Genomic DNA, 26,996 nt, shown 5'->3' on the forward strand with positions numbered 1-26,996 from the left:
CCCTTGAACTTGCTGAATACGCCATAACAGTATAGGATACCCACTCCTAAATAATGGGAAGGTCAATTCAAATCGATTCTATATTCTCCAATATTAACTCTTACCTGAAATTCGTGTATGGGTGAGCTATTGCACTGTGGATAGTGTATTACACGCATCCAGACAGGGATTATTGCCTTACACTCTTGCTGCTGCAAGGAAAAAAAATCTATTCCCTATTGATACCGCTGTTGGCTGCTTTTAGAATAGGGACAGGAGCTAGGTATCTTCAGCTGGAAATGAGTGGTCAGATTCTGGTCACATACATCTTCCACAGTGCATAATTTCATAGATTTTTTCAATGCACTCGTTTTAATGGTGATTTGTAAGTAGAAGTTGATGAAAGCAGACCAGGTTGCTTGCGTTCCTTTACAGTTTGGTGGTGCAACGTACCAAAAAAACCTCTTTGGAGCCAGTTAAATTCTATTTTCTGTTGTACTATATTACCTCTCTTATTTGAGATTCGTGTACGGGTGACCTATAGCAGTAGGGATAGCGTTTTACAGGCATCTAGTCAGGGATTATTGTATTATACTCCGTGCTGAAAAAAAAATTATATTCCTTATTGATAACGCTGTTAGCTGGTTTTAAAATAGGGAAAGTGATAGATGGTATTATCAGCTGGAAATGAGTGCTCATTCTGGATATGTCTCATCATGTCTCACACACCACATGGCCAGATAAGGTAGCAAAATGTTAAAACTACATTTACTGGTGAATGTATTTTTCACCATTGAAAGCAATGCAAAAGTGCAAAAACGCATCAAAAACACTAGGTGTGAACATAACCCAAGGTGTGGAGGAGCATTTTTATTTTTGGTTATTTATTTTGCCTTATAAAATGGGAGGTTGTTCTCCATATCTCCACCCCAGGGGTGGTCTGGGGTTTAAATAGATGGCCTGCTGGGGCATTCCGTGTTCAGTGTATCTGGAGAGGCTAGTTCCAGAGAAACAGAGAAAGGAGCTTGTGGTTGTGCTAACCTGAACCGTATGTGTTTTGCTAACTCTGTGCGGGTGGGCCTCAGGACTGTGCTATTTTTCTTTTGCTTACCCGTTATGCTAAGAAAGGCCTGGTTGTTTTGATGGACTTTACAGTGGTTTATGCCGTGCTTTAATAAACCACTGACAAATTTAAAGCAACAGTGTTCCTGTGTATACCTCCATGTGCAGCTGAGTGAGCCGATCTACCACAATGTCAAGATAATATCTATTTTGAAAATTTGAGTAAAATTCAACATAAAAAAGAATATATAAGTAAATAAACAGTAATTCAAAGAAAAGTCTAGTTTTTCTTGCTGCAAAAAAAAAGAAAGTAAAAAAGTGTGTGTCTGTATGTGATTATATATATATACACTACCGTTCAAAAGTTTGGGGTCACCCAGAAAGTTTTGTGTTTTCCATGAAAACTCATACTTTTATTTATCAAATGAGTTGCAAAATGATTAGAAAATATAGTCCAGACATTGACAAGGTTAGAAATAATGATTTTTATTGGAAAGAATAATTTTTTCCTTCAAACTTTGCTTTCGTCAAAGAATGCTCCCTTTGCAGCAATTACAGCATTGCAGACCTGTGGCATTCTAGCTGTTAATTTGCTGAGGTAATCTTGAGAAATTTCACCCCATGCTTCCTGAAGCCCCTCCCACAAGTTGGATTGGCTTGATGGGCACTTTTTGCGCACCATACGGTCAAGCTGCTCCCACAACAGCTCAATGGGGTTGAGATTTGGTGACTGCGCTGGCCACTCCATTGCAGATACAATACCAGCTGCCTGCTTCTTCCCTAAATAGTTCATGCATAATTTGGAGGTGTGGTTTGGGTCATTGTCCTGTTGTAGGATGAAATTGGCTCCAATCAAGCGCTGTCCACAGGGTATAGCAATGCATTGCATTGCAAAATGGAGTGATAGCCTTCCTTATTCAAAACCCCATTTACCTTGTACAAATCTCCTACTTTACCAGCACCAAAGCAACCCCAGCCCATCACATTACCTCCACCATGCTTGACAGATGGCATCAAGCACTCTTCCAGCATCTTTTCAGTTGTTCTGCGTCTCACAAATGTTCTTCTGTGTGATCCAAACACCTCAAACTTTGATTCGTCCGTCCATAAAACTATTTTCCAATCTTCCTCTGTCCAATGTCTGTGTTCTTTTGCCCATATTAATCTTTTCCTTTTATTAGTCAGTCTCTGATAAGGCTTTTTCTTTGCCACTTTGCCCTGAAGGCCAGCATCCCGGAGTCGCCTCTTCACTGTAGACATTGACACTGGCGTTTTGCGTGTACTATTTATGTGGCACCCTGCTGTTCACGGGTACCACAGGACCCAAAAGGGTGCATGGACGGACTTCTCCACAAGAGGCCCTCATTACAAACAAACACCTCCAAGTTTCCACCTCATACCACCAGAGGGAGCCCTGTTAGGGATATATATATGGAGGGTGGAGCCAGGCAGTTCAGTTTAGTTTAGAGTGTGCTGCCACTGAGAGCAGTGAAGACGCAGCATGTCTGCTGCTGTATTGAGGGCCCCGAGTGTGGCCGAAGGCAAAAAGGAGAGGAGAGTGGAGTTGAGGGGGCAGAGGAGCACCATAGGCTCACCCCAAGACACAAACCGGACACCGGGTCCGCGCCTACAGGGTCCTTTATACCCAGTAGGGATCACCGGCATACCAGGAGGACTACAAGTCCCTGGTCGACCTGAAGCTAAACCCTTAACAGGACTAGGAACCACGAAGGCCCCGGCATCCAGGGATAGTGGTTGCCAGAAAAAGGTTCTACTACCAAGCGACAGGTGTAGGAACAGCACGACACAGAAGCTAGGCCCAGTTGCAGGCTGGCCAGGAGCTTAGAGAGAGGGAGACATGGACCAGGAGGCTTTATACCCGCTCACTGGGGAGAAGTCCTGAAGTGCACCCTTCCTACCGAGTACCCAGGACCGTACCTGACATCCGCACCAGTAAAGGTACTGAAGTGAATCCCCTGTCTCTGTCAGTTACTCCTGCTGCGCCATCTCTCCTGCACTACAAGCCCCAGCATCACCACCATCTGCACCTAAACTGCCCCGGGGGCCGGCTCCACCTGTGGGGAGCAGAAACATCCCAGCTGCCATCCCATCACCCCCGGAGGTCTGCAGCAGCGCCGGTAACCATTACCGGAAACCACAGGTGGCGTCACGAGACAAACTGTACACTAAAACACCTTTTAAAAGAGAGACCCAGAGTACGGTCCCGGGAGCCGACTGCCGTGACCTCCTAAACAAGGTAAAAGGCCCGGGTACCGAGTCCCCTATATTCCCCCTCGGTGACGAATTTAATGAAGCTGCCAGTTGAGGAGCTGTGAGGCGTTGATTTCTCAAACTAGAGACTCTAATGTACTTGTCTTGTTGCTCAGTTGTGCAGCGGGGCCTCCCACTTCTCTTTCTACTCTGGTTAGAACCTGTTTGCGCTCTCCTCTGAAGGGAGTAGTACACACCGTTGTAGGAAATCTTCAGTTTCTTGGCAATTTCTCGCATGGAATAGCCTTCATTTCTAAGAACAAGAATAGACTGTCGAGTTTCACATGAAAGTTCTCTTTTTCTGGCCATTTTGAGAGTTTCATAGAATAAACAAATATAATGCTCCAGATTCTCAACTAGCTCAAAGGAAGGTCAATTTTATAGCTTCTCAAATCAGCCAAACCGTTTTCAGCTGGGCTAACCTACTTGTGCAAGGGTTTTCTAGGGTTTTCTAAACATCCATTACACAGTTAGTGACGCGCCCCTGGGCCTTCATCGCGCGGCATCGCGCGCACGGGGGCTTACCCGGAGCCGGATCCGATGGGAGTAGTAGTCTCGTGGCGATGACCCGGTCCGTGCCCAGGGAGTCAAGCTGGACGGCAGTGTTTTGAACGGTAGATGTTGGACGACTACGCCACCCGTTGAATGCAGCTATGGAGCTGCCGCTGCAGGACAGTCCGCTGAGGCCGGTGATATGGTTGTGCAGCGTAGATGGTATAACCCCCAACGGGAGGGGTATGGCCTCAGGGCAGTAGACGTAAATGATGGTGGTAGTGATGGTGCGGCAAGGAAGCTCAGAGACGTGTGATGCAATTTCAGGGTTTTTACTCACAGGTGTTGCTCCGGTCACTTCGGCCAAGGGTGACCACCCGGGCCGTGCTGCGTCCACCAGGTGCGGGACTCGGTCAACTCCCGGGCAGTTCCAGAGCGTGGTCCTGAGCTCCCCTCTCTCTTTCTTCCTACTGGCCGTCCCCACCAGGGACCCACCTTTGTCCGGCTCCCTCGGGCCTCTTGGTGGCAAAACCTTTCCTGGCTTTCCTGACCCTATTCGTGGTATGCCTTCCTGGTGGATGTGGTGAGGGTCGTGCCAAAGCTTGACCACGACCTCCGGTTCCTGGCTAAGGATATTTTGCCTCTGCCAGTTTGGGATCCGGTACCCTTTTCTGCCAACTCTTCACCCTTCTGGTTTACTTCTGGGATCTCAGGGTTCCCTCTCTCCTTGTGTCTCTGGGCCTTTCTTCCTCCTTCTCTCTGCTTCAGGCCTGGCCCTGGAGCTGGGACCAGCCGGAGCCACAGCTCCCTGTCAGCCCTCTTGGCTGAACTCTCCCTCAGAACACACTCCCTGACTCTCTCTCTGTCTCAAGATGGTGCCCACCATATATACTCCCTCTATGTGTGAGCCCAGGTGACTAGCACCCAATGGGCTCCTACCTCTATGCCCAGAGCCCCTCCCCTATCTGCCCCTACACTACTGGGATGTTCCTCCCCCCCCTCCCACTCCAGCCAGGGACAGACGCTGTCGTACCTGCACATCTAACTGGTGGGAGTACCGTAGTTCTGTCCCCTGGAAATGGGATGAGTGTAGTGCATGCAGCTATCTGAGCTCAGTCCCACACTCCATCCTTACCCGGGAGTGGAATACCACACCTCTGGTTCGAGGTGCAATACCCCTGTAGCAGCCGAGTCCTCGGGGTGCTACATTAGCAAACACAATGTACCATTAAAACACTGGAGTGGTGGTTGTTGGAAATGGGCCTCTATACACCTATTTAGCTATTGCAATAAAAACAAGACTTTTGCAGCTAGAATAGTCATTTACCACATTAACAATGTATAGAGTGTATTTCTGATTCATTTAATGTTAGCTTCATTGAAAAAAAATGTGCTTTTCATTCAAAAATAATGAAATTTCTAAATACCAGCAAACTTTTGAACGGTAGTGTATATATATATATATATATATATATATATATATATATATATATACAGTACAGACCAAAAGTTTGGACACACCTTCTCAGTTAAAGATTTTTCTGTATTTTCATGACTATGAAAATTGTACATTCTCACTGAAGGCATCAAAACTATGAATTAACACATGTGGAATTATATACTTAACAAAAAAGTGTGAAACAACTGAAAATATGTCTTATATTCTAGGTTATTCAAAGTAGCCACCTTTTGCTTTGATGACTGCTTTGCACACTCTTGGCATTCTCTTGATGAGCTTCAAGAGGTAGTCACCGGAAATGGTCTTCCAACAATCTTGAAGGAGTTCCCAGAGATGCTTAGCACTTGTTGGGCCTTTTGCCTTCACTCTGCGGTCCAGCTCACCTCAAACCATCTCAATTGGGTTCAGGTCTGGTGACTGTGGAGGCCAGGTCATCTGGCGTAGCACCCCATCACTCTCCTTCTTGGTCAAATAGCCCTTACACAGCCTGGAGGTGTGTTTGGGGTCATTGTCCTGTTGAAAAATAAATGATGGTCCAACTAAACGCAAACCGGATGGAATAGCATGCCGCTGCAAGATGCTGCGGTAGCCATGCTGGTTCAGTATGCCTTCAATTTTGAATTAATCCCCAACAGTGTCACCAGCAAATCACCCCCACACCATCACACCTCCTCCATGCTTCACGGTGGGAAGCAGGCATGTAGAGTCCATCCATTCACCTTTTCTGCGTCGCACAAATACACGGTGGTTGGAACCAAAGATCTCAAATTTGGACTCATCAGACCAAAGCGCCGATTTCCACTTGTGTTCTTTAGCCCAACACGTCTCTTTTGCTTGTTGCCTGTCCTTAGCAGTGTTTTCCTAGCAGCTATTTTACCATGAAGGCCTGCTGCACAAAGTCTCCTCTTAACAGTTGTCGTAGAGATGTCTGCTGCTAGAACTCTGTGTGGCATTGACCTGGTCTCTAATCTGAGCTGCTGTTAACCTGCAATTTCTGAGGCTGGTGACTCGGATAAACTTATCCTCAGAAGCAGAGGTGACTCTTGGCCGTCCTTTCCTGGGGCGGTCCTCATGTGAGCCAGTTTCTTTGCAGCGCTTGATGGTTTTTGCAACTGCACTTGGGGACACTTTCAAAGTTTTCCCAATTTTTCGCACTGACTGACCTTCATTTCTTAAAGGAATGATGGGCACTCGTTTTTCTTTACTTAGCTGCTTTTTTCTTGCCATAATACAAATTCTAACACTCTATTCAGTTGGACTATAAGCTGTGTATCCACCAGACTTCTGCACAACACAACTGATGGTCCCAACCCCATTTATAAGGCAAGAAATCCCACTTATTAAACCTGACAGAGCACACGTGTGAAGTGAAAACCATTTCCGGTGACTACCTCTTGAAGCTCATCAAGAGAATGCCAAGAGTGTGCAAAGCACTCATCAAAGCAAAAGGTGGCTACTTTGAAGAGCCTAGAATATAAGACATATTTTCAGTTGTTTAACACTTTTTTGTTAAGTATATTATTCCACATGTGTTAATTCATAGTTTTGATGCCTTCAGTGTGAATGTACAATTTTTATAGTCATGAAATTATATATATATAAACATATATATGTATACACAGGTGCATCTCACTAAATTAGAGTATCATCAAAAAGTTAACTTATTTCAGTTTTTCAATACAAAAAGTGAAACTCGTATATTATATAGAGTCATTACAAACAGAGTGATCTATTTCAAGTGTTTATTTCAGTTAATGTTGATGATTATGGCTTACAGCCAATGAAAACACAAAAGTCATTATCTCAGTATATTAGAATAATGAACAAAAAACACCTGCAAAGGCTTCCTAAGCGTTTAAAAAGGTCCCTTAGTCTGTTTCAGTAGGCTCCACAATCATAGGGAAGACAGCTGACTTGACAGATGTCCAGAAGTCCAGAATTTTCTTTTGGAAATCAAGGTCCCAGAGTCTGGAGGAACAGTGGAGAGGCACAAAATCCAAGCTGCTTGAGGTCTAGTGTGAAGTTTCCACAATCAGTGATTGCTTGGGGAGCCATGTCATCTGCTGGTCTAGGTCCACTGTGTTTTATCAAGACCAAAGTCAGCGCAGCCATCTACAAGGAAATTTTAGAGCACTTCATGCTTTCCTCTGCCGACAAGCTTTTTGGAGATGGAAATTACATTCTCCAACAGTAGCACTGTGCTTGGTTGGCCAGCAAACTCGCCTGACCTTTATTGTCAAGTGGAAGATGAGAGACACCAACCCAACAATGCAGATGAGCTGAAGGCTGCTATCAAAGCAACCTCGACTTCCATAACACCTCAGCAGTGCCACAGGCTGATCGCCTCCGTGCCATGCTGCATTGATGCAGTAATTGATGCAAAAGGAGCCCGGACCAAGTATTGAGTGCATTTACCGGACATAGAATTCAGTAGGGCAACATTTTGGATTTTAAAACCATTTTTCAAGCTGTTGTTATAAAGTACTGTAATTTACTGAGATAATAACTTTTGTGTTTTCATTGACTGTAAGCCATAATCATCAACATTAACAGAAATAAACACTTGAAATAGATCACTCTGTTTGTAATAACTCTATATTATATATGAGTTTCACTTTTTGTATTGAAGAACTGAAATAAATTACGTTTTTGATAATATCCTAATTTAGTGAGATGCACCTATATATACAATATATCAATATCTCACTGGACACAAGAATATTTTTACAAGACTGAGTTTCATTGAACATTTTTTAACCCATAACATGAGTAAGGTTAGTAAGGTAACGTTCTTTACAAAATCTTCAGTTTTACTCAAATTAATTGATGCTGAAAATTAAAATACCCCACAACAAAAAGTACTACATCTAGCGTTTTGTATGACCTCTATGATTTTTAAGGACAATAACAAGTCTTTTAGGCATGGAATGAACATATTGCAACGTCTATCTTTTTCCACTTTTCAAGAACAACCTGTTTTAGAGCCTAGATGCTGGATGGAGAGTGATGCTCAACTTGTCTCTTCAGAATTCCCCAGAGGTTCAGTTGGGTTCAGCATAGGCACCATGATTTTTTTCGCAATTCATTTTTCTAAATTCATGGTGCCTACTACTACTACTACAACTGCTACTAATAAAAAAAAATATTACTTTTAAAAAGGGGGTGAGCTAATTTATGCTGTGCAGTGTATATGAATATATATATACACTGCTCAAAAAAATAAAGGGAACACTCAAATAACACATCCTAGATCTGAATGTATGAAATATTCTCATTGAATACTTTGTTCTGTACAAAGTTGAATGTGCTGACAACAAAATCACACAAAAATCATCAATGGAAATCAAATTTATTAACCAATGGAGGCCTGGGTTTGGAGTCACCCCCAAAATTAAAGTGGAAAAACACACTACAGGCTGATCCAACTTTGATGTAATGTCCTTAAAAAAACAAGTCAAAATGAGGCTCAGTATTGTGTGTGGCCTCCACATGCCTGTTTGACCTCCCTATAATGCCTGGGCATGCTCCTGCTGAGGCTGCGGATGCTCTCCTGTGGGATCTCCTCCCAGACCTGGACTAAAGCATCCACCAACTCCTGGACAGTCTGTGGTGCAACGTGACGTTGGTGGATGGAACGAGACATGATGTCCCAGATGTGCTCAATCGGATTCCAGTCTGGGGAACGGGTGGGCCAGTCCATAGCTTCAATGCCTTCATCTTGCAGGAACTGCTGACACACTCCAGCCACATGAGGTCTGGCATTGTCCTGCATTAGGAGGAATCCAGGGCCAACTGCACCAGCATATGGTCTCACAAGGGGTCTGAGGATCTCATCTCGGTACTTAACCCCTTTAAAGCCCAAGACGTACTAATACGCGTCAGTGCCCTGGGCTTTAAGAGCCTGACCTGTATTAGTACGTCATCGCGATTGCGCGCGCACACAGGCTGTGCGGGCGCGATCGCCGCCGGGTGTCAGCTGATTGTCACAGCTGACACCCGGTACTATGTGCAGGGAGCGGTCCCGCACCGCTCCCGGCACATTAACCCCCGCAATGCTGCGATTGAAGTCGATCGCAGCATTGCGGAGGCAAGGGGAGGTGATCGCAATACTCACCTCCTCTTCTGGCCTCCAGCGCCGTCTGCCAGGGCTTCCCGGGTGTTGCCGATTTTTCATTCAATTTGTTAGCGGACACCATGTTGCGTTTGGAGAGCCCCTGTATGCCTAAACATTGGAGCTCCCCCACAAGTGACCCCATTTTGGAAACTAGACCCCCCCAAGGCACCTATCTAGATGCATAGTGAGCACTTGGAACCCTCAGGTGCTTCACAAATTGATTCATAAAAATGAAAAAGTGGAAATAAATATACTTTTTCATTTTTACGAATCAATTTGTGAAGCACCTAGGGGTTCCAAGTTCTCACTATGCATCTAGATAGGTGCCTTGGGGGGGTCTAGTTTCCAAAATGGGGTCACTTGTTGGGGGTTTCCACTGTTTAGGCACATCAGGGGCTCTCCAAACGCAACATGGCGTCCGCTAATTATTCAAGCAAATTTTACAATCAAAAAGTCAAACGGCGCTCCTTCCCTTCAGAGCCCTGCCATGTGCCCAAACAGTGTTTTTTTCCCATATATGGGGTATCTGCGTGCCCAGGGGAAATTGCACAACATATTTTGGGGTCCATTTTTTCTTGTTACCCATGCGAAAATAAAAAAAATTGGGTCTAAAGTAACATTTTTGTGAAAAAAGTTAAATGTTCATTTTTTTCTTCCACATTCCAAAAATTCCTGTGAAGCACCTGAAGGGTTAATAAAGTTCTTGAATGTGGTTTTGAGCACCTTGAGGGGTGCAGTTTTTAGAATGGTGTCACTTTTGGGTATTTTCTGTCATAAAGACCTCTCAAAGTGACTTCAAATGTGATGTGGTCCCTAAAAAAATGGTTTTGTAAATTTTGTTGGAAAAATGAGAAATCGCTGGTCAACTTTTAACCCTTATAGCTCCCTAAAAAAAAAAAATTTTGGTTCCAAAATTGTGCTGATGTAAAGTAGACATGTGGGAAATGTTATTTATTAACTATTTTGTGTGACATATCTCTCTGATTTAAGGGCATAAAAATTCAAATTTTGAAAATTGCAAAATATTCTAAATTTTCGCCAAATTTCCGTTTTTTTTCACAAATAAACGCAAGTGATATCGAAGAAATTTTACCACAATCATGAAGTACAATATGTCACGAAAAAACAATCTCAGAATCAGGGGGATCCGTTGAAGAGTTCCAGAGTAATTACCTCATAAAGTGACAGTGGTCAGAATTGTAAAAATTGGCCTGGTCATTAACGTGCAAACCACCCTCGGGGGTAAAGGGGTTAATGGTAGTCAGACTACCTCTGGTGTGCACATGGAGGGCTGGGCGGTCCTCCAAAGAAATGCCACCCCACACCATTACTGACCCACTGTCAAACCGGTCATGCTGAAGGATGTTGCAGGCAGCAGATCGCTCTGAACGGCATCTCCAGACTCTGTCACGTCTGTCACATGTGCTCAGTGTGAACCTGCTTTCATCTCTGAAGAGCACAGGGCGCCAGTGACGACTTTGCCAATCCTGGTGTTCTGTGACAAATGCCAACCGTCCTGCACGGTGTTGGGCTGTGAGCTCAACCCCCATCTGTGGACGTGTGGCCCTCATACCACCCTCATGGAGTCGGTTTCTAACCGTTTGTGTAGACACATGCACATTTGTGGCCTGCTGGAGGTCATTTTGCAGGGCTCTGGCAGTGCTCATCCTGTTCCTCCTTGCACAAAGGCGGGGGTAGCGGTCCTGCTGCTGGGTTGTTGCCCTTCTACGGCCCCTTCTACGTCTCCTGATGTACTGGCCTGTCTCCTGGTAGCGCCTCCAGCCTCTGGACACTACGCTGACAGACACAGCAAATCTTCTTGCCACAGCTCACATTGATGTGCCATCTTGGATGAGCTGCACTACCTGAGCAACTTCTATGGGTTGTAGAGTCCATCTCATGCTACCACGAATGTGAAAGCACAACCAACATTCAAAAGTGACCAAAACATCAGCCAGAAAACATTGGAACTGAGATGTGGTCTGTGGTCTCCACCTGCAGAACCACTCCTTTATTGAGGGTGTCTTGATAATTGCCAATAATTTCCATTTATTGTCTATTCCATTTGCACAACAGTATGTGAAATTGATTGTCAATCAGTGTTGTTTCCTAAGTGGACAGTTTGATTTCACAGAAGGTTGATTTACTTGGAGTTATTTTCTGTTGTTTAAGTGTTCCCTTTATTTTTTTGAGTACATACATGCACACACACATGCATACACTTTGTGCACAATTATTAGGCAAGTGAGTATTTTGACCATATCATAATTTCTATGCAGATTTTCCAACTCCAGGCTGTATAAACTTGAATGCTCATTGATTGAAGCAGATCAGGTGATGTGTATTTGTGCAATGAGGAGAGCGCAGCCTAAAAATACACCTTTTATCAATTTATGCAGAATTTTTAGTCAGCTTGTTCTCTTAAGGCAAAATGGGCCAAAAAAGAGATTTAATTGACTATGAAAAGTGAAAAATTCCTACAGAGTCCTACAGAGGGATGACATTATGCCCATGAGAAATGACTTGAAGTAGCCTCTGTAGTCTCATTCTCGCAGTCACATCATTGCTGTGAGCCCCGACCATGAGAGCGAGACTGCAGAGGTTAATCGTGGTCATTTTTCACAGGCGTAACGTCATCGTCAATGACCTTGAATAACCTCTGCAGTCTCGTTCTCGCAGTCATGGTTCACGGGTGATGATGTTATTGACGGGATCGCCAATAAGGAAATCAGTGGACGATGTGGGACCTAGTGGGATGTTTTTGGGTCTGAGGAGAAGTTTTGTTTTATTAAGAAATGGGTAAACCAGGGAATACGTGGGGAAGTCTTAATTCAAATAAAAAGTTTTCCTGTGTGTGTATTATTTTTTACCTTAATGGGTTAGTAATGGGGGCAACTGATAGATGCCTGTCCATTACTAACCTATGAGCTTGATATCAGCTGACATTACAAAGCTGACATCAACCCCAAAAACAATTACCCTGATTGCCAGCGCACCAGGGCAGTCGGGAAGAGCTAAGCGCCAGAATTCCAAGCATCTAATGGATGTGCCATTTCTGGGGTGGCTGAGGGCTGGTGTTATTAGTCTGGAAGGGGCCCCTTTCCAGCATATTAAGATCAGCGCACAGCTGTCTGTTTAATCTTTGCTGGTTATTAAAAAAAGAGGGGACCCCCACATCAGTTTTTTGGGGGCCCCTGCTTTTTATAACCAGTAAAAGCTACGCAGACAGCAGTGAGCTGTTTTTAATTGGCTGGAAAGCTTCATGGATATTGGCCCCTTCCCAGAATAATAACACCAGCTGTCTGCTTTTTCTTTGCTGTTTATTAAAAATAGGAGGTACCCCACATGTTTTTTTTTCCATTTATTTAATTATTTATTAACAAGTACAGTAAAATATACACCCAAGGTAATCTTAGTTCACAGTCTCCAGGTGTTCCAGCAGCTGGAAACTGCAGGAACCTTAAAGTCTCCCTCAAGGTTCACATAAGGTTTCCAGGCCTCAAAGCTGCCAGGAGACCCGATAGTTGTGAACACTGGTAACCTGAGTTCTCAGCCACCGGGTCTTCCAGTAGCTCAAGTGCCGGAATAATGAGTGCCTGAGTGCCGCGTGCTGGACTTGCGGTCGCTCATTAATCAGGCTGCCCTCATGAGAACCAACCGCTATGAACTGAAGTGACCTTCTTGACCTTACTGAATAAAAATGTGTTACTGTACTTACTGTTTGTCTTCATGGCAACACACCATTCTCCAATTAATTTACGTTGCCCACTACCCCAGTTGACATAATCCAGGTTGCTACCATCAAGATTCCTGTAATTCGAAAACTAAAAAAAAAAAGTCATCATTTACTACCTTTATTCTGTATTTGTGAGAAAAAAATCAAAAGTAGCCTATAGGCATATCGATTCAAAAAATATAAAAAAACGGAGAACTAAGTGTCCATAAAGCTATAAAAAATAAGAATTTTATTGTGAACAATTTTTAAAAACCACAAATGATTTTTTTATTCCAATGGAAAGATCTTAGTTGAAAGCTAGTAAGCTACTACTTCAAAAATGGGTTAGGGTATGTGCCCACGGTCAGGAGCCGCCTGCGACCATGACGCTGCGGAATAGCCGCGCAGCTTTCACCCTCATTTTATGCATTTTATACATGTGGACCCGCAAGAGAAATTTACATGCTGCGGTCTGGAAAGATGCGCCGCATGTCAGTTTGCACAGGAAATCCGCAGGTGCCCAGATACATATAGTGGACATGGTATTTCTAGAAATCCCATCCACTATGCTCTGACATCTGGACGCTGCTGGTTTGACGCTGCATAACACGCTGCTTCAAACCCGCAGCGGCTCATGACCGTGTGCACATACCCTTATATAATTGAAAATGCATATCACATAAGTATACCTGTATATTATATACTCTCTAAACAAGCTCCACACAAAATGTGCAATGTGGATAAAAGCCGGCACGCTGGTGGAACATTAAATGGATAATTAACACTTATATTATCGTTATGGCCTATGCAAACTAGCATTAAAGTCACTTATACAATTGATGCCCTTATAAATGTTTCTATACTTGCACAATATAAGACTATATTGCTTTTGATTTATATGCTATATGGTGATGAGTGGGCACTAAAATGCTCAGGTGCTCATTGCTCGGGTCTAGCAAATTGTAATGCTCGGGTGCTCGACCCGAGCAACAAGTTCAATGTAAGTCAATGGGAAACTCGAGCATTTTTATGGTGCTTCCCCCCCGGATGTCTGCAGGGGGCCTAAAAATTGCCCAAATCAATGGGAATAGTGCTGAAATGACATGGGAACAGCATGGGGAAGACCCCTGGAAGTCACTGCTGTGAACAAGGTTGTCAGAGTATTACGCCACTTTTACGGACTCACAATAAAACATACAAAAATGAAACCAAAATGGATTTTACTGGAAAAAACATTAAGGAACATCCTTTCCAGGGTAATGACCTGCACACAAGGCAAAATAAATGACTAAAAAAACCTGCTCCTCCACACCTTGGGCTTTGTTCACACGTAGCGTTTTTGATGCTTTTTTGCACTTTTGCATTGCTTTCAACTACGAAAAATACATTCACCAGTAAATGTAATTTTAACATTTTACATTTGTGGTGTGTGAGAACTGATCAGACACATTCATACAGTGCTGTATTGACATGGGAACAGCATGAGGAAGACCCCTGGAAGCATCTCTGACTCCCAGGTCACTGCCTAAGACCGTGGTCATCAGTCGTGATCCTATATTACTGCGGTAATAATACAGACATTTTGGGCAACGTGACAAATATTACATTTCATTTAAAATAGGCAAGGTGCATGGCAAGGGACGGGGAAGTGGACGTAATAGTGATGCTGATGGTGATGGTGCACTCAGAGGCCGAGGCCATGGGCAAGATGAAACTGTGCCTGCTGAGGGAGCACAACAAGCACCCACATCATGTCGACCTAGCTTCCTGTCCCACTTTCTAGGGGTCGGCGGAATACCACTCTTGAAGCCAGACCAGTGTGAAAAGATTATTGGTTGGATAGCAGATAAAATAAATAATGCTTTCAGTCAGTTTGCAACCACCACCACTCTGTCTTTCACATGATCCAGTCTCAGTAGCCATGAGTCTGGACCACATTATTATTATTATTAATTATCAGAGCGCCTTACATGTCAAAAGGGGTATACATAGCAAAAACAATTACAATAATCTTGAACAAAAACGTGACGGCGACTGGTATTGGAGGAGAGAGGACCCTGCCTGTGAGGGCTCACAGTCTACAAGGGATGAAGGAGGAATAGGATACAGTAGATGAGAGTAGACCTGGTCATGCAGTGGTATGGTGGAGCAAAGGTTACTGAAGGAAGGCTTGTCGGAAGAGGTGGGTGTTCAGGTTCCTTTTAAATGTTTCAACAGTAGGTGAGAGTCTAATATGTTGGGATAAAGAGTTCCAGAGTAGGGGGAATGCACGGGAGAAATCTTGTATGCGATTGTGGAAAGAGGAGATAAGTGTCATGCTGGGTATGGGGAGAACCCAGCATATAATGACAGGAAAAGGGAAGGGTGCCCTACAAGTGGTGAAAGGGGGAAAGGAGACCCCTAAATATCTCAAACGACAAACCCTGACTCCCCTACGGACCCTATACAGGTTCTGCACCTATCGCCGAGCGGGAAACCTGGCCCGAGCTAACCCCTAGGTAGGGAGGGGTGAGCACTAGTCAGCCCCACTAAAGTACACACGAGGGAAACAAACAAGGGAATACACTTAGCTTAAAGATGACACCGGGGAAAACAAAGCAAAAACCCTTGAAGGAACTCCAAGAAAATTCTGTCCAACTACTAGAATTCCAAGCCTGAACAGATAAGAACACTCCATCACCAGGCACTCTCTGGAGAAACTGAGTGTATATAAGGATACAGCATGGGTGTGGTAATTAGCAGCAGAAGATGAGAATCACTGTTGGGTCCTAATGGTATAATCCTAAAGCAAGGTGAGGATCACCGCTGGGTCCTAGAGAAAGAGGGATCATGAAAGGATTAGAAAGATGTTTGGAAGGCCAAATGCAGCAACCTCCTACAGCCGGTCCCCGTATGACTGTCTGTCAAACCTGACACACCCATGACAATAAGAGGGGAGTAGAGAAGGAGATCTTCTGAGGATCGGAGGTTGTGTGTAGGTATGTACCGGGAGAGAAGGTCACAGATGTATGGAGGAGACAGGTTGTGGATGGCTTTGTATGCCAATGTTAGGGTTTTGAACTGGAGTCTCTGGGCAATGGGGAGCCAGTGAAGGGATTGACAGAGAGGAGAGGCCGGGGAATAGTGGGGGGACAGGTGGATTAGTCAGGCAGCAGAGTTTAGGATAGATTGGAGGGGTGCAAGAGAGTTAGAAGGGAGGCCACAGAACAGAGGTTGCAGTAGTCAAGGCGGGAGATGATGAGGGCATGCACTAGTGTTTTTGCAAATTCTTGCTTGAGGAATGTGCAAATTTTTTTTACTTGGAGTTGTCATATTCTTCAGTTGTTCCTCAGTGTTCAGTTGTCCCTACCGCAGTCCTTGGAACGCAAGCGCAAACACACAGCCACCCACCCATCCACAGGCCACAATACTAAACTGCCACATTTCTCAACTGCTTGCACTAGAAATTTTGCCTTTTAAGCTCGTGGAGGCGGAAGCTTTCCGCAACCTCATGGTAGTGGCTGTACCTTGGTACTCGGTCCCCAGCTGCCACTATTTCTCCCAGTGTGCCGTCCCGCCTTATACAAGCATGGGTAACAGAACATTACTCGTACCCTCACCAACGCACTTACTGGGAAGGACCACCTAACCACAGACACGTGGACAAGTGCTTGTGGCCAGGGATGGTACATCTCACTGACTGCAGATGGCCTTAATATTGTGGAAGCCTTGACCCAGTTGGACTCAGGGATGGAACTCATGCTCTCGACGCTGAGGATTGCGGGTACTGGGGTCAATCAAGCTTCAACACAATGTTCACAAGGTAGACAGCAGTAGTGGTCGGTATCCTAGACAATGAGCAAAATCCTTCATGATGATAGAGGCCACCATCTCCTTAGCTTACTGGTACTTTTCTGTGGGAATGAGCTTGTCTCCATCCAGCTAGGAATATCCACTGAATTATGACACGCTATGGTTTTGTATTAGCACCCAGTATCAGAAGCAAAGCCATCCACAATTTCCATCTCAGGAATTTTATTTGGTAGACTGGCTGCCCAAACATTAGTTTCTCACAAAGGAGCTGGAGACACTGAGTGGCAGTAGGTGCAAGTTTCCCCAGCATGACTTGTTTGTTAGATATCAGAGGGAGAACAGAATTGGGCTTTGCCAAGGTGCCAGATTGCATCTTAAGATTTATAGCTGGAGCCAGTCCACAGTAAAAAAGCAGCCATAGAGTGTCCGGGAACCTTCACACAGACTTTTCTTAGCTACTCTCGTTAAGAGTTGTATTTCACCACAGACATACTCTTTAGGTTGGTGAAAGGACTGGCATGGAGGGAAAATGTATCTACTCTTGCTGTCATTTCTCCGCCATCAGGTTCTGGCCATTGTCACACAAAACCATGCCTGACTATATGTTCAGCAGTGAGAGCCACAGATCTGCCTGCTCTGTTACAGCTTTCAACAACTCTGCAGCGGTGTGCGGTTTGTCACCTAAGCATATTATCTTCAGCACAGCCTGTTGCCGCTTGGCGGAGGCAGTGCTTCCAGCTTGCGACTGATGTGATCATTTCGGAGATGGAGGCCGAAGAGGACGAGGAAGTGAAGGAGCTGTAGAATGTGATTACATTGAGGTTACATTGGCGAGTCTTGTTTTTATACTAAATATTCTGCTGTGCTTTTAATTTTTTTTTTTTTACGTCTCTTCAAATGTATTGAAATGCATCCTAATTTTTGGCAGCCCTCGAAATTGCTGCATTTTACTACATAGAGCTTAATGTTGAGGTGAGTCTGATTTACTCTGGCTCTGCCATTACCAACACGGCTTCTACTGATTTTTCTTTTCTGATTACAGTATATACTCAAGTATAAGCTGACTTTTTCAGCACATTTTTTGTGCTGAAAAAGCCCCCCTCGGCTTATACTCGTGTATATACTTGAGTATATACATTCTGGTGGTGGATAGTGGTGGAGGGGATTGCGGCAGCGGAGGAGTGGGACACACACAGTTGCCACTGCTGCAGCTAGCACGTGTGCCCGCTGCTAAAGGTAAATGAGTATTCAATCTTCTCCACACCCATGGGCATGGAGAAGAGTAAATATTTATTCTCTTCAGTAGCACGGAACACAAGATCGCTGAGCCGCGGCTGCGATTGATAGTGCCCGCTATTAAAGAAATTGCATATTCACTCCTCTCCACGCCCATAGTCCCGGCGCGGAGAGGAGTGAATATCCCTGCACCTCACCTCGGTGTCTGAGGGCACATGGCTGTGACATCATGCTTTGCTCAGATGCTGATATGAGCTGCTGGTAGAACAGGTTGCAGTGCTGGATCAGAGAGGAGGAAGATGAGCAGAAGTGTTTTTTTTTTATGTGTGCAGTGATGGGAGCCATGTATACCAGGATAGGGGGGCCATACATACAAGGATGGTGAGCATGTATACCAGGATTGGGGATGAGGGATGCCATACATAGCAGGATTGGGGATGAGAGGTACCATACATAGCAGGATTGGGGATGAAGGGGCCATGCATACCAGGATTGGGGATGTGGGGGCAATGCATACCAGAATGGGGAAATTTACCAGTAGCTGCTGCATTTTCCACCCTCGTTTTATACTCGAGTCAATACGTTTTCCCAGTTTTTTTGTGGTAAAATTAGGTGCCTCGGCTTATATTCAGGTCGGCTTATACTCGAGTATATAAGGTAACTCAAAACTTAATGCTACAACACAGAATTAACCTGCTTATGAAATACATATTTAAATGTGGGAAATCCAGAAATGTAATTATTATTTTTTTTAATTGGAAGTGGTTCCAGAAATATAAAGTTTTATTAAGGGATTTCCATTCCACAATAATGCATGTGCTAGAAATCCAAGCAGCCGAATTAATTCTTTAGCATAAAACCCATATACAACTTGTTTTCATTTCCGTGTGGCCAGGTTGCTTTATTTTACACTGCACCTATTTGCCCTTGCTTTAATTAAAGCCAGAGCAAGTAAATACTTCTGTAATGCTATTTACTAATTTATTAATTATGACAACTTTGTTGTTTATCGTGTAAAAAGGCTGATAGTGAGTAGACATGGGTAATTTGAGTTTGTCTTTATTATGTAGAGCACACTTTTCTAGCTTCCGAAACTTATTTGTTTTGGAACTCGGGCTGCTAGTATGCAATAACAGTATAGGAGACCCACTCTTTAATGATGGTAAGGACAATTCAAATAGATTCTATATTCTAGAATATTACCTGTCTTATCTGAAATTCGTTTACGGGTGAGCTATCGCAGTATGGATAGCGTATTACACTGATCCAGCCAGGCATTATTGCCTTATACTGCGTGCTGCTGGTGCTGCAGAAAAAAAAATCGATTCTATTCCTTATCGATACCGCTGTTAGATGCATTTACAATAGGGACAGGTGCTGCTAGGTGGTATCATTATTTGGCTATTAATTTGGCCTTATATACAAGTCATAAACCTGCAAAGAATGTTTCTTAACATTTCTTCCAGGAAAATCCATTTTAGCTTTGTTTTTGTAAATTTTATTGTCAGTTCGTAAAAGTGGTGTAATACGCTGACAACATTGTTCACAGATATGTTATTGGTCAGTGACCAAGTGTAAATAGGTTTAAACAACACACAACTGACAGACTTTAAATGGAATGTAATATCTGGCACGCTCCCCAAAAATTATTAGCGCAGTAATATCGGATCATGCATGATGACCACGGTTTTAGGCTTTGGCCTATTAGGATGATATTAGTCAGTGACCAAGTGTGAATAGGTTTGAACAATACATAACTGCCAGATTTTAAATGGAGTATAATATTTGACATGCTCCCAAAAATTTCAGGATTATTACCGCAGTAATATGGGATCACGTCTGATGACCACAGTTTTATGCACTGGCATTGTAGTATGGTATTAGTCAGCGACCAAGTGTGAATAGGCTTGAACAACACACAACTGGCAGACTTTAAATGGAGTGTAATATCTGGCATGCTCCCAAAAATGTGACGATTATTACCACAGTAATATAGGATCACGTCTGATGACAATGGTTTTAGGAAGTGGCCTTATAGATGTGGTACTGGTCAGCGACCAAGTGTGAATAGGATGAACAACATCCAAGTGGCAGACTTTAAATGGAGGGTAATATTTGGCATGCTCCAAAAAATGTCACGATTATTACCGTATTAATATGGGATCATGTGTAAGGACCATGGTTTTAGGCACTCCACTGACCTTGTAGTATGGTATTGGTCAGCGACCAAGTGTGAATAGTTTGGAGCAACACACAACTGGCAGACTTTAAATGGAGTATAATATTTGACACGCTCCCAAAAATTTCAGGATTACTACCGCAGAAATGTCTGATACGTCTGACGACCACGGTTTTAGGCACTGGCCTTGTTGTATGGTATTTGTCAGCGACCAAGTGTGAATAGTTTGGAACAACACACAACTGCCAGACTTTAAATGGAGTATAATATTTGACGCGCTCACAAAAATTTCAGGATTATTACTGCAATAATATGAGATCACGTCTGATGACCACAATTTTAGACACTGGCCTTGTAGTATGGTATTTGTCAGCAATCAAATGTGAATAGTTTGGAACAACACACAACTGGCAGACTTTAAATTGTCCAAAAATTGTGACGATTATTATCGTAGTAATATGGGATCATGTGTCATGACCACGGTTTTAGGCAATGGCATTAGAGATATAGTATTGGTCAGCGACCAAGTGTGAATAGACTTGAAAAAGGAAAAAAAATCTCACCGTACTATATCATCTCATGCCTGCTTCAGCTCAGTGGAGTGCCGTATCCAAAACTGCTGACCCGCAAAGAAATCCATTAAAAACATAAAGTGGGAAGGCACCTCCAGTTAAAACAATCTTCAAACTTTATTTCATATCAAAAAAGAGAATAAAAATTTCCACATGTTGGCAGTAAAAACACTCTTTGGAGGGCTGCACAGCCCTCCATGTGCTTGCCAGAGGTAGCCTGACTGCCATTAGGTACCGAGATGAGATCCTCAGACCCCTTGTGAGACTATATGCTGGTGCTGTTGGCCCTGGGTTCCTCCTAATGCAGGACAATGCCAGACCTCATGTGGCTGGAGTGTGTCAGCAGTTCCTGCAAGATGAAGGCATTGAAGCTATGGACTGGCCCACCTGTTCCCCAGACCTGAATACAATTGAGCACATCTGGGACATCATGTCTCACACCATCCACCAACGTCACGTTGCACCACAGACTGTCCAGAAGTTGACGGATGCTTTAGTCCAGGTCTGGGAGGAGATCCCACAGGAGACCATCCACAACCTCATCAGGAGCATGCCCAGGCATTGTAGGGAGATCATACAGGCACGTGGAGGCCTCACACAATACTGAGCCTCATTTTGACTTGTTTTAAGGACATTACATCAAAGTTGGATCAGCCTGTAGTGTGTTTTTCCACTTTAATTTTGGGGGTGACTCCAAATCCACGACTCCATTGGTTAATAAATTTGATTTCGATTGATGATTTTTGTGTGATTTTATTGTCAGCACATTGAACTTTATACAGAACAAAGTATTCAAAGAGAATATTTCATTCATTCAGATCTAGGATGTGTTATTTGAGTGTTCCCTTTATTTTTTTGAGCAGTGTATATATGTATATATATACAGTACAGACCAAAAGTTTGGACACACCTTCTCATTTAAAGATTTTTCTGTATTTTCATGACTATGAAAATTGTACATTCACACTGAAGGCATCAAAACTATGAATTAACACATGTGGAATTATATACTAAACAAAAAAGTGTGAAACAACTGAATATATGTCTGATATTCTAGGTTCTTCAAAGTAGCCACCTTTTGCTTTGATGACTGCTTTGCACACACTTGGCATTCTCTTGATGAGCTTCAAGAGGTAGCCACCAGAAATGGTCTTCCAACAATCTTTAAGGAGTTCCCAGAGATGCTTAGCACTTGTTGGCCCTTTTGCCTTCACTCTACGGTCCAGCTCACCCCAAACCATCTCGATTGGGTTCAGGTCTGGTAACTGTGGAGGCCAGGTCATCTGGCGTAGCACCCCATCACTCTCCTTCTTGGTCAAATAGCCCTTACACAGCCTGGAGGTGTGTTTGGGGTCCTTGTCCTGTTGAAAAATAAATGATGGTCCAACTAAACGCAAACCGGCTGGAATAGCATGCCGCTGCAACATGCTGCGGTAGCCATGCTGGTTCAGTATGCCTTCAATTTTGAATAAATCCCCAACAGTGTCACCAGAAAAGCACCCCCACACCATCACACCTCCTTCTCCATGCTTCACGGTGGGAACCAGGCATGCAGAGTCCATCGGTTCACCTTTTCTGCACCGCACAAAGACACGGTGGTTGGAACCAAAGATCTCAAATTTGGACTCATCAGACCAAAGCACAAATTTCCACTGGTCTAATGTCCATTCCTTGTGTTGTTTAGCCCAATACGTCTCTTTTGCTTGCTGCCTGTCCTTAGCAGTGGTTTCTTAGCAGCTATTTTACCATGAAGGCCTGCTGCACAAAGTCTCCTCTTAACAGTTGTTGTAGAGATGTGTCTGCTGCTAGAACTCTGTGTGGCATTGACCTGGTCTCTAATCTGAGCTGCTGTTAACCTGCGATTTCTGAGGCTGGTGACTTGGATAAACTTATCTTCAGAAGCAGAGGTGACTCATGGTCTTCCTTTCCTGGGACGGTACTCATATGAGCCAGTTTCTTTGTAGTGCTTGATGTTTTTTGCAACTGCACTTGGAGACACTTTCAAAGTTTTCCAATTTTTCGGACTGACTGACCTTCATTTCTTAAAGTAATGATGGCCACTCGTTTTTCTTTACTTAGCTGCTCTTTTCTTGCCATAATACAAATTCTAACAGTCTATTCAGTAGGACTATCAGCTGTGTATCCACCAGACTTCTGCACAACACAACTGATGGTCCCAACCCCATTTATAAGGCAAGAAATCCCACTTATTAAACCGGACAGGGCACACCTGTGAAGTGAAAACCATTTCCGGTGACCACCACTTGAAGCTCATCAAGAGAATGCCAAGAGTGTGCAAAGCAGTCATCAAAGCAAAAGGTGGCTACTTTGAAGAACCTAGAATATAAGACATATTTTCAGTTGTTTCACACTTTTTTGTTAAGTATATAATTCCACATGTGTTAATTCATAGTTTTGATGCCTTCAGTGTGAATGTACAATTTTCATAGTCATGAAAATACAGAAAAATCTTTAAATGAGAAGGTGTGTCCAAACTTTTGGTCTGTACTGTATCTATATATATATATATATATACATATATATAAATATGTATTAGGATTTAGGAACATACACAGCAAATAGTATAGGACACCAATGGGAAAAAGCAACAAAAAAGTATTATTTTATCGTGAAATATACTTCAATAAATAAACATGGTGTCAGCTTTACAGTTCATTCCAATAAGCTGTTTTGGATCCAAAGCAACAATCCAGAAAGCCTCCCTGGTAAACAACTTATGTTGCCAGCTACCATTTCTTTTCGGAGTTTTAACCTTTTCTATGCCAAAAAAACAAAAACTCACCAATTTCCCCTCATGTCGCTCCAGAAAATGTCTAACTGCTCCGGAATAAGTGATGTTGTTGCTGTTAATATTATAGATGTGTTCTGAGATCCTTTCTTTTAATTTACGACTAGTGCAGCCTATATATTTGATTCCACAGATAGTACACTCAAAACAGTAAATGACATAACTAGTGATGAGCGAGTGTATTCATTACTATTAGCTATTCGCATGGATAGTACGGTATTCGGGTTACTCGTTATATTGTATTTGTGTACTCGCCTCGCTATATTCGGATGTCCCACCCTGCAGTTTTGGCGCGTCCTTTGCAGCCACTAAACATGCTGGGCTTCTTAATCAATTACAGTAATGCCGCAGACATCTTGGTTGTGGCATTACTGTGATTGGCTGGCCGCCCAGCGTCATAGGGTCTATTGAAGCCCTGCCGCCGCCATTTTGTGCACATTGCGTCTGGAGCCTGCGTTCTATAAGCATAGGGAGAGATGGCTGAGCTGCTAGGGAGAGTGTTTAGGCCTCTTGATAAAACAAAAGCCCTTTTAAGGGCTACCTGCAATGTATACTAGTTCTGTTTTTAAAGGAGCCGCTCACTAGCTCCATAATACCACCAAAAAATATCTCTTTTCAGAGCTGAAGACACACAACAAAGCCAGAGTACAGGGACGGAGAGATTGTCTATTAGATAGGGAGAGGTTAAAGTGTTCTTCCAGTGTCCATCTTAAAACAGCTCTTGTCAGAGGCAAAGCAATATTTTTCCAGCACACAGAAGTAGCATTTTGTGCTGCCTTTTTTTTTAAAAGCATGAGTCCATTTTCCCCGCTGTTTTAGGGGTCAGAGCCTGGCTTCTGCTGTCCACATTAGCCCACTTAAAAAGGCGATTAGTGCTCAGTGCAAAGCAGTAGGGGTTTTATGGGAAGGGGGTGACATTAACAGCAGTAGCATGAATCTGCATTTTTGGTGAATTTAGGTTGGCTTGCTCTCAGCTGGAGGAATTACAAACTGTGGAGATATCCAGTCCTTGTTGAATGTAATCAGAGTAAGTCTGTCTGCATTTTCCATGGAGAGACGTGTGCACCTATCAGTGATGATTGCCCCAGCGGATCTGAAAACATGCTCCGACACCACATTAGCAGCCGGGTAGGCCAGCACCTCCAAGGCATATAAGGAGAGGTCGGGCCAAGTGTTCAGCTTAGACACCCAATAATAAAAGGGAACTGAAGCATCAGAAAGGATGCACGTATGGTCACTTAAGTACCCCTTGACCATGTTCTGCAACTTATCCCTCCTTGGCATTGTTACAGGCACAGATAGCCCTTGCTGTTGTGCTGGTTTTTTGAAAATTGCCCAATTTGTGCACATTTTCCCCCCACCTCTGTTGGAGCTGGGGTTCGTGTCTCTCCCCATTATCCCTTGGTGTTGAAAAGAGATGGTACCTCTGCCACCAGCATTGCCTGAGGGTGTTGTTTTCAGCAACTGATCTACAATGGCCCACTTGAACGATTCCATTGTAAAACTCTTTGGTGACTCCAAAAGGAGAGAAGGAAATTTCTCCTTGTACCATGGATCGAGAAAGGTGGCCAACCAGTATAGGTCACTTTTGTCACCTGCACCTTACAAACATCTCCAGAATCCGACCTTTTCTCACCTTTGAAACTGCTAAAACTCTTACTGTCGCTGTTATTTACTCTCGTCTGGACTACTGCAACTGTCTTCTAATTGGTCTCCCTCTTACCAAACTTTCTCCTCTCCAATCCGTCCTGAAAGCGGCAGCCAGGGTCGTATTTCTGTCCAGCCACTTCACCGATGCCTCCATCTTCTGCCAGTCATTACACGGGTTGCCCATTCGCTACAGGGTCCAATATAAACTCATCACTCTCATCCACAAAGCTCTCCACTGTTCTGCACCACCTTATATCTCCTCTCTCATCTCTGTCTATTGACCTACAGGTGCCCTCCGTTCTACAAATGACCTAAGACTAACATCCCCCATAATCCAAACCTCGCACATCCGTCTCCAAGACTTCTCTTGTGCTGCGCCAGTTCTCTGGAATAATCTACCCCAGACGATCCGACTGATGCCTAGCCCCCACGTTTTCAAGCTTGCTTTAAAAACCCATCTCTTTAAACAAGCCTACCACCTCAACTACTAAGTAAACTAACTTTCCTCTGTTCCCTCCTTCTAAATATTATTCAGAATCTGCACCCTACTATTCATCTGTCTCCACACCCTCCATGCACACAATAACTGCACTCAATACTTGATTATTGCACTTAAGCATACTGGCTGATGACCGGATCATGCAGCTTTATATGAAAATCCCTACTTATTATAATTGCCAGACCTGAAATAACAAGCACTTTTCACCTATTGTTTCCACCCATTTCCTTGTAGAATGTAAGTTTGCGAGCAGGGACCTCACTCCTAATGTAACTGTTTAAACTGTCTTACCTTGTATTGAATTTATTGTATGTACATGTCCCCACTTAATTGTAAAGTGCTGCGGAATATGTTGGCGCTATATAAATAAAAATTATTATTATTATTGTTGGATAAAATGTGTATCACGCGAGGGTCTTGCCACAGTCACTTACACATGAACTGTGCCATGTGGGCCAAGCTGCAAAAAGGCAAATGTTCTGTGTCCCCAACAGGAGAAACAGTACCCATCCTCTCCCCACGCTGACTCACCTCCTCCACCTCCTTTTCTCCAGCCCATCCAGGCTGGACAGACATGAAGCTTGGGTTGGGTGTCCCCTCTGTAGCATTACGAGTCCCCTCAGTAGCACAGAAAAACAAGTCCTCTTCCTCCTCATCCTCCTCATCTTCCTCCTCATCACCCAATGTTGCCTCAGAATATTGGCTGGGCTGGTTAGTATCACCCATTGGGAAATCTGGCTCCATACCAACATGCTCGGTACTCAAAGCTTCCTCTTTGAGATTATGCAGTGATTGTTTCAAGAGACACAGCAGCGGGATGGTTACGCTGATAATAGCCTGATCACCACTCATAAGGTTGGTGCAGTACTCAAAGTCCTCAAGAACCTCACAAATGTCAGCGATCCACACCCACTCAACAGTTGTTATGTTTGGTGGCTGACTCTCAGTCTGACAGGCATGTTGAAGCTGGTATTCAGCTACTGCACTCTGCTGTTCACTAATCCTCGCCAACATATGATAGGTTGAGTTCCACCGCGTTGGCAGGTCGCAAATGAGTCGCTGACTTGGCAAATTCAAGCTCTTTTGCAGAGCTGTAAGAGCAGCAAAAGTGGTATAGGAATGGCGGAAATGGACACTAATACTGCGCACCTTCTCAAATAGGTACGG

General features: G+C 43.8%; 1 protein-coding gene across 1 annotated transcript in view; it reads right to left on the reverse strand.

Annotated features, from left to right (window-relative positions):
- The window catches only part of LOC141271147 (snaclec purpureotin subunit beta-like), a 135,486-nt gene that overhangs the window by 34,164 nt on the left and 74,326 nt on the right, over positions 1 to 26,996 (reverse strand). Inside the window, exon 4 of the mRNA XM_073681247.1 lies at positions 13,096 to 13,201. Within this exon, the coding sequence (XP_073537348.1) occupies positions 13,096 to 13,201 (106 nt within the window). The remainder of the gene's footprint in view (positions 1 to 13,095; positions 13,202 to 26,996) is intronic.

This window comes from Phyllobates terribilis, unplaced genomic scaffold (assembly GCF_046119375.1).
Source record: "Phyllobates terribilis strain yellow unplaced genomic scaffold, ASM4611937v1 Scaffold_5__5_contigs__length_657084704, whole genome shotgun sequence".
NCBI classification, from domain to species: domain Eukaryota; kingdom Metazoa; phylum Chordata; class Amphibia; order Anura; family Dendrobatidae; genus Phyllobates; species Phyllobates terribilis.